The 8,076-nt window shown below is 32.3% G+C and overlaps 1 protein-coding gene across 1 annotated transcript; it reads right to left on the reverse strand.

Annotated features, from left to right (window-relative positions):
* Positions 1–13: 13 nt before the first annotated feature.
* Positions 14–6,807, reverse strand: LOC108743604 (Kv channel-interacting protein 4-like; the record flags this gene model as incomplete). The annotated part of the gene is made up of 5 exons (XM_018479182.1): positions 14–1,654; positions 3,342–3,554; positions 5,085–5,155; positions 5,627–5,696; positions 6,679–6,807. Coding segments are annotated over 5 exons (594 nt in total), but the record flags the coding sequence as incomplete, so codon positions are not given.
* Between the last annotated feature and the right edge of the window lie 1,269 nt (positions 6,808–8,076).

The following is an 8,076-nucleotide window of genomic DNA, read 5'->3' on the forward strand; positions in this document are numbered from 1 at the left end:
AGCCATATTATGATGGTATGAAAATACCTGGTATAAATAGTAAATATACTGTAGCTACATGAGAAATGCATTCACTACTTTTCCCATTCTATTAAAGCTAATTGTTAGAGGAACAGGCGAATTTTTGTAAATGTATACACGTAAAGTGCATTAAAAGGATTTACACTATTGGAATGTACAATATTATAATTTTAGGATTTGAAAATTAAAAAGTAAACAGTAATACGTCGAGCATCTATAGAAGTAGATGAGAGTATCTACTATTTTTTTATTATAATATAAACATTAAACATTTAATTGGTTCGAAATCAAAAAATGTTTTAAATGGCCTATACATACATATGTACAAATACTGGGCTTATCACTTGGTAAAATATTTTCAAAAAGGAATTTAAACAGATAAAAGAAGCACTTGGTTTGCTTAAGCCTAATGGTTCTTACCTTTTTAAATTCCTTTTTTTCCTCTATACAGATCTACCATTTTTTTTTATATTTATATTTACTATTCTACCCTACAAAAAATTGTAGACACGGTAACAGCGAAGTAACATTTACATATAATACGTAAAACAATAAGTTGTGTAATAAGTAATGTAAGGTAAATGTAGCGCTTACACGTTATAAATACAGGACAAATTCCTAACTATTTATCGTTATTTAAATATTGAAACGCAATAGTCAAAAAAGCACAACAAGGTCCACAGTTTGGGTAACTGTGACGCTTAATTAGTACAAACATTTTCACTTACTTAATTAATAGTCAATTGCATAGCATATACTTCAGCACATTTTAGAAATGTGCTTTCTCAATAAATTACTAAGCTAAACAAAAAATGCACAGTATTACTGACATTTATAAAAGTTGATCTGCAATAGTTTCACGGAAATGAATCTAACTACTGTTTGAATAAAAATTACATGATCGTATTTTTACCACTTATAATCTTGGAATCCACTGAATCTAACGAATTTATTGAATAAACACGTAATTAGTACTAGTTTTGCTATACTTTACTGCATTACTTGTGTATTAAATAAATAATTCCTAATAAACATTACGCGTATCAGTTTGAAGAATGTAGATTATCTTTCTATTTCATATTTAGAAAAGGTACTTTGAAAGAACACCTCTATGCGATATATAGAAGGTCAGACAACAATTTTTAATAACAATATATAAGTTAAATTCTTGTTGCAAGCTATTATTAGACTTTATTAAAATCGTTGAATATGCTAATCTCATTCATATTCAGTCTTTGCCCTACATTTTCCATTACAATTGTTTGAGAATGTTTTACAATATCGTTTTATTAAATTGGCACAAGTTGAAATCAGCCACTAAACAAATGAAATTAAAATGAAAATGCCGAAATATTTTGTAGTAAATGCATCATTCGCCGAGATGAAATTGTTGAACAGGTCACCAAATACGGCAACTACTTCTTGTTACGTATTTTTCAAACAGTTCTTTATTATAAATAAAGGACTGGACATTTTCAATATCTAAAACTATACATATAAAATCGTTCAGCGTAACACTAGATCACAATATTGTATCTAAAGTGTCTAAAGATTTAAGGAAGTGTTCATCCCTTGAACACCATTCCATTAATTCTTCTATTGTGACGACGCCGTCTTTATTTGTATCAATTTGCTGAAACCAAATAAAACTGTAGAAACTACAGGGTGTCTCGCATCGCATTCATTACAAATCATGTTTTACTGTGGTACAAGATTTTCCTAACTGTTCCTATATATATATGTTTATTTGAACTGCATCACATTGTGCAAACATTATCTCATTAAGAATGCAAGTTTTTATACCATTTCTGAACAAAAATAGCCGTGACATTGACAAGGTTAACCGAATCTGTCGAATGTTATTCGTTAATGTTCGCGATTGTAAGCAGTTTAGTTGTTCTTTACCGGCGTTCCGATGTTCGTGGCAAATAATCCGGGAGAAATTAATTAACAGTAATAAATTTCAGCGGTTTGAACGGGACATTTTTACGGTAATTAAATGTTCGGTGTGTACTTTTTAACTTTTAGGAAATAAACGCCTATGTAGCGGTGTGTTTTTAGTGAAGTGTGTAAGACTTTAACAAATGAATCAACTTGGAATCTACAAAATGGTGAGTTTGATGATAAGATTTTAGAAGTAGAAGTACAGAACAATTAATACATTAACGAACGCTCGTGAAATTATAATGAGATGGAAGATACCTATTAGGCTTTGAGAACTGATAACTATGTAAAATAGTACATAGAATCTCATGGTACCAACAGTTTTTGAATGCGGTGACTACTAAGTACCTTCCCGTGTTGTCCATGCTAAAATTTATGTAATAATGTAAACGTAAAAAAGCGCTCGTTAAATTATTAGGAGATGGAAGACGTTTAGTAAGCTTCGACAAGTGATAATTATGTAAAATAGTAGGTAGAATCTCGTGGTGCTAACGGTTTTTTAGTGCGGTGCCAAATAGGTACTTATCGGCATTATTTTTGCTAACACATGTAGAATAATTGAAACATCAAAAAGCGCTCGTAAAAATTATTACGAGATGGAACGCATTTAGTAAGCTTCGAGAACTGAAAATTATGTAAAATAGTACGTAGAATCTCAAGGTGCTAAAGGTTTTTTAGTGCGGCGTCAAATAGGTACTTATCGGCATTATTTTTGCTAACACATGTAGAATAATTGAAACATCAAAAAGCGCTCGTAAAATTATTATCAGATAGAAGGCATTTAGTAAGCTTCGACAAGTGATAATTATGTAAAATAGTACGTAGAATCTCGTGGTGCTAACAGTTTTTTAGTTTGGTGTCAAATAGGTGCTTATCGGCATTATTTTTGCTAAAACATGTAGAATAATTGAAACATCAAAAAGCGCTCGTAAAATTATTATGAGATGAAAGGCATTTAGTAAGCTTCGATAAGTGATAATTATGTAAAATAGTAAGTAGAATCTCGTGGTGCTAACGGTTTTTTAGTGCGGTGTCAAATAGGTACTTTTCGGCATTATTTTTGCTAACACATGTTGAATAATTGAAACATCAAAATGCGCTCGTGAAATAATTATGATTTAGAAGGTTTTTACTAAGCTTTGAAAACTGATAATTATGCAGAAAAGTACGTAGAATCTCATAGTGCTAACGGTTTTTGAGTGTGATGTATTCTGGAATTATTTTTGCTAGAAAAGATTACTTATTTCAGGCCCTTCCCTTTACCTTTGCCCTTTCTCGTCGCCCACGGGTTGAATCCCCTTCATCAGACTTTACTAATAAGATTTGTCAGGTCACCATAGTATGTAAATGTGATAATTTATTAAATATGTACTTACGTGAAATATTTTTTCGACGTGGTCCTTCGCTGTGCTATCGTCCACAAGTGGATTTGTAGCCCTTCCTAACATTTCATAAATACTAGAAACGACGTCTATCATTTCCGCTTTCGAGATGAGACCGTCACCGTTAAGATCATAAAGGCCAAATATCCACTGCATCTTTTCCTGAACACTACCTCGTGAAACTTTTGATAATATTCCAAGAAAATCCTTTAAAACACAATGTCGATTTAGTGCACCAACTTTATCTAAATTAACAGCGAATTAGATTTCTTGAGAATCCTTTAAAACCATTATCTCTAGCAGTAAATATTGTGATGATGTGAAAAGAAGAGATTTACGATATACAGAGTGATTTATAATTTTACCTAGATATTGAACTGTAAATTTCTCACGATCCGTCGGATTTAGGGACAGCTATACAAAGTACTTTTCCGAATAATTGCAAAAATTTAATTTTGTTCTTCAGGTTCAGATTCAGTACCCTGCGTCTCTTCGCCCATTAATATTTTACTGACAATAAATTTAATATGACAATGGTTTAATTTTTTGTATTCCTAGAATCTACAGTTATCCCATGTCCCATTTTTTGAGGGTAGTCCTGTACACTTTGCGGCATTAAATTAATTATTGTATTTCTGATTGTAATTAATCATCACGTTGAATATCTGCAACGAGATTTAGTCATTGCACCTTTAGTAAGTAACGGTTTAATCGCTATTTGTAAAATGATAATGAATTATGTCGTAACTATAATGCGCCATTTGCTGTTGACGGGGTAGTCGGGGGCGGTTCAGGGCTTATTATTAATGAAGTAAATTATATGAGACGTGTTGATTATAACGATTGCGACTGGGTTAGTGAAAATGCACTCATTATTATAATTTATGCGATAAAGGAGAAATTCGTTACTGCATCAGTGCGGGTTTGCGCTGGACATTATTTATTTTGGAACCCTAACTCGTGATTCCTTTGATTCTAAACACGTGTTACCCAAACGAACCACCCCCTGGCGCCGCTGCTAGAATTGTAAACGAAAGGAGATCGACAAATTGTCAGGACGTTTCAGGACTCTAAATGGGTTCGAATCCTTGGTCCCTCTGTTGTATAAATTCTAATAAAGGTTTTCGTAAAAATAATCTAAATATCGCTACACAAATTTAGGGTTATTGCTACATTAAAAATATTTTTTTTGCTAAAAATGTTTCGAAGAAAAAGAAACTCAAAAATTTGCAGACCGATTTGCAGCTTCAATTAAAAAATAAAGCAAAAGCTTTTGAAACTTGAAACAGAATTGTATTAAACTGTCATATTCAGTTAAAGATTGTTATATTTTTCGTGTTCATTAGTTCTACAAGGCCAATTTTATTGTGTATTTGAGTAGATTGCACAAGATTTACGAGATATTGCTTTGTTTTGCTTTTCATATTCCTGAGGGTTCGAAAGCAGAGGGTTTTTATAATTTAGTTACCAGGTACGTACTGTACAATCTAAACCGTATCCGGATTTTACGTGTTACATTACAGTTCCTGAAAGCTTTTAGCAACAGGTTTTCAGACCTTAAACAGATCAGAAAGCTATTTACATTGTTGGCTTGAAACTTTGTAATGTATTTTCGTTATTATGCCCTTAGTCTATACCTTGCATAACGACATAAGTATTTTCTGATACTTTTTTGATTAATTTTTTTATTATTCAAGCCGACCTTTATCGCTTGCTTACTTATTACTATTTACTTACCTCAAAACTAATTTTTCCAGTTTGTTTTTGTTTAATAGTGTTGAATACATAATGGGCATAGTTTGTAGCATCTGGAATACAAAATCATGACAATTATTCAAAAAAAGTTGATGTTGGTGCAGGAACAGAGAGAAAATTTATTACTAAAATAATAATAACGTTAGTGTTTTTTGTTTCTACAATAAAACTTTTGAGATCGTTAAGATATTTTTTACATTTTGGTGTTGTCTTCGAATATAGAGCACAAACTTTTGATGAGACATTTGTTATTAAATATTTGTCGACACCGTTTCGCAAATAATAAATTTCGTTCAAGTTTCTTGTTTTTACACTCCACTTGGTGGTTCATACGACCGTACAGAAAAGCACAAGCTCATAAAAAGCTTCTGTAACGATCCCGTGTTCTCCTATTTTGGAGCAAAATTGATTAATTACAAAATCTGACGTTTCAACCGAAATTAATTTAATTCAAGTTCCTCATATTAATATCACAGTAAAAGAAAAAACAGTTTTGGAACTAATTACACAATAAAAACGTTTACCTCCTTGTGGAAAGAATTGAGAAAATATGTGTTTAAAAGCTTCTTCATCGACCATACCAGTTGGACATTCCTGAAAAAGTTTAAATATATGTAGTTCTCTAAAGGTAATAACAGATTCTAGTCTAGTTAGGAATATGCACAGTAGGTACATAACGGAGGTAGTCTTACAGCTATAAATTAAGTTCAAGGCTTGTTGGCAACATACTAGAAGCCTGTTGCTTCAGATTGATGAAGGTAGTTAGACTATTCTATTATGTAGAGTAGTATTTAGGGTACTAAGTGCAATTCTGGGTACTAAAACTTGTCTTTTTCAAAACATAAAAAATTTTCATAATTCACTGCATTCTACAAGGGTCATTCACTAAGCAATGAGACAAATGGCTAAAACGCAAAAATGGTTTATTGGATTCTTACAAAATTTGGTCTTATTTTCCACATAATCATCCCCTTTTCCCCATATTTCTTGTAGCTTCATAATTCCTTTGGCAAACAATTATTTGACGTTATTGGCAAATCTTTAAATGGCCTAAACAGGTAAAAATCAAACGGGGTAAGGTCTGGACTGTACGCGGGATGAGGTAAGACTGAAAGACTACTGATTTTGTCAAAGGTCCACGACGTTTGTTCCTGATAGCAGGTTTAATTTTGTGCAGAGTAGTAATTGCTATTGATAGTCCTCTGATCTTCAAGAGGGTTAAATCTTTAGTTTTAGCGAACGGGAAGGTTGGTGTGTTTCAACTTTATTCTTTCTCTTCCGGCTTGGTAATGATATTGCAATGTTCTAATGGACTTGCCATGATGACCTGAAGATTTTCGAGTTATTCAATAACGAGTTTTAAAATTGGATCATTTGTCACTTTACTTGTTGAATGGCTCTCGTATTTTAAGTAGCAGATAAAATATTTTTGTGTGAATGTTAAATTTATTTGTTTGTGAGATATGTATCTGTGTTTTTAAACCGTTGTTTTAACCGATAAACAACATACAAGCGTTGAAATTAAACAAAAGTTGAACTTTAATAAGTTACGGCTGTTCTGTTCCATTCGCTTTACCTGCTTAAATCCCCTATACATGAGCTGAATTTCTTTTCTAGTAAATTTAGTCCTTGAGGCTAACTTTTGCAATTCTTCTGGTCGGTACCGCGAAACATGAAAGCTATATTCGTCCTCATCCTCTGCAAAAGGAAGTTCGAGTTAGCTTCACACTTATTCTTTTCTTTGATAAACGCAAAAAATACTAAACATTTATTAATTTAGTTTATCTTCTCTGTAGTGCATGTTATATACGTGGGTGACTGTGTTCTTTACCACTTTGTTTTTAGTAGTTTGAGGGATAAGGGGTTAATGGAAAAGGGTTTTGATCTTGAACCATTTATATACTTTATCAGAGGTAGGTGGAGATTATTAAGCAGTGGTTGAGATCTGATGAATTTGAAAAGGCAAAGGCGAAACTTTTGCTACCGATACAGCAGCTGTACTGAACAAGATGAGAAAACAACCACATTTGTAACTTTTTGTACACCATTCCCTTGTAGCTTTGAGGTTGTGATCGCGTCCATTAATTTTCAGACTTCCTCCAAGTTGAATTTACGTTTTTATTTACCAATTTCTTAAGAAGAATATCATCGCAAAGATAAAGACAGGGTGACACCATTGTTACAAAGTTTTGAACTAAATCGAACTTATCGTCATTATCGTTGTCATCATCATGTTTTCGGTATCGTTTTCTGCCTATATACATATATACAATAGCTACCGTGTATATAAATCACATTTGGCTTAACAATACAAGCGATTTTAACAAGGGTCACTTAAAATATAGTTAGATGGGTTTATATTGGTTTTGCTATCGTTAAAATTAACGCAAATTTAGCCACAGGCAATGTATTTGAGTATTTATACGTATATAAGTACATGTCGTGTACCATTGATGGTGTAATTAAATTGCAAATTAAATGTAAACAAAAGGGAGGACCGAATTTATTTATTATTGTTGTCGTGATGCAGTCTTCTAAATACATAAAATTCCAAATTTAACTATTTTTTTCAAAGATTTCATTTTCAGATGGATCGTCGTTTGTAATTGTCTTCTATCTTGGGATTTCCCGAAAGTACGACGGTGATTACATTAAATAAGATTAGATTATAGGTTCGGCAAGTCTTAGTAGAAAGGTCCTTAAATATTTTAAAAACCCAAAATAATGCAAAAGCATCATATCATAATGGAAATCCTTCAAAATGATTATAAATTTTATGTTGTTGATGATGATCGAATACAGTAATTGTATCTGTGTGATTTAGAAAAAAAGAATTGTTAAATTGATGAGAGAGATGTGTAGGAATCCCCATAACAAATATCTGCAATATTGCTTCGAGATTTGAACGAAATGGTTATCAGTTTGGAGGCATGGTTTTGGTTTAAACGCGGGAAATTTATCACCACCGCTCAAC

Source organism: Agrilus planipennis, unplaced genomic scaffold, assembly GCF_000699045.2.
Source record: "Agrilus planipennis isolate EAB-ADULT unplaced genomic scaffold, Apla_2.0 scaffold627, whole genome shotgun sequence".
NCBI lineage: Eukaryota > Metazoa > Arthropoda > Insecta > Coleoptera > Buprestidae > Agrilus > Agrilus planipennis.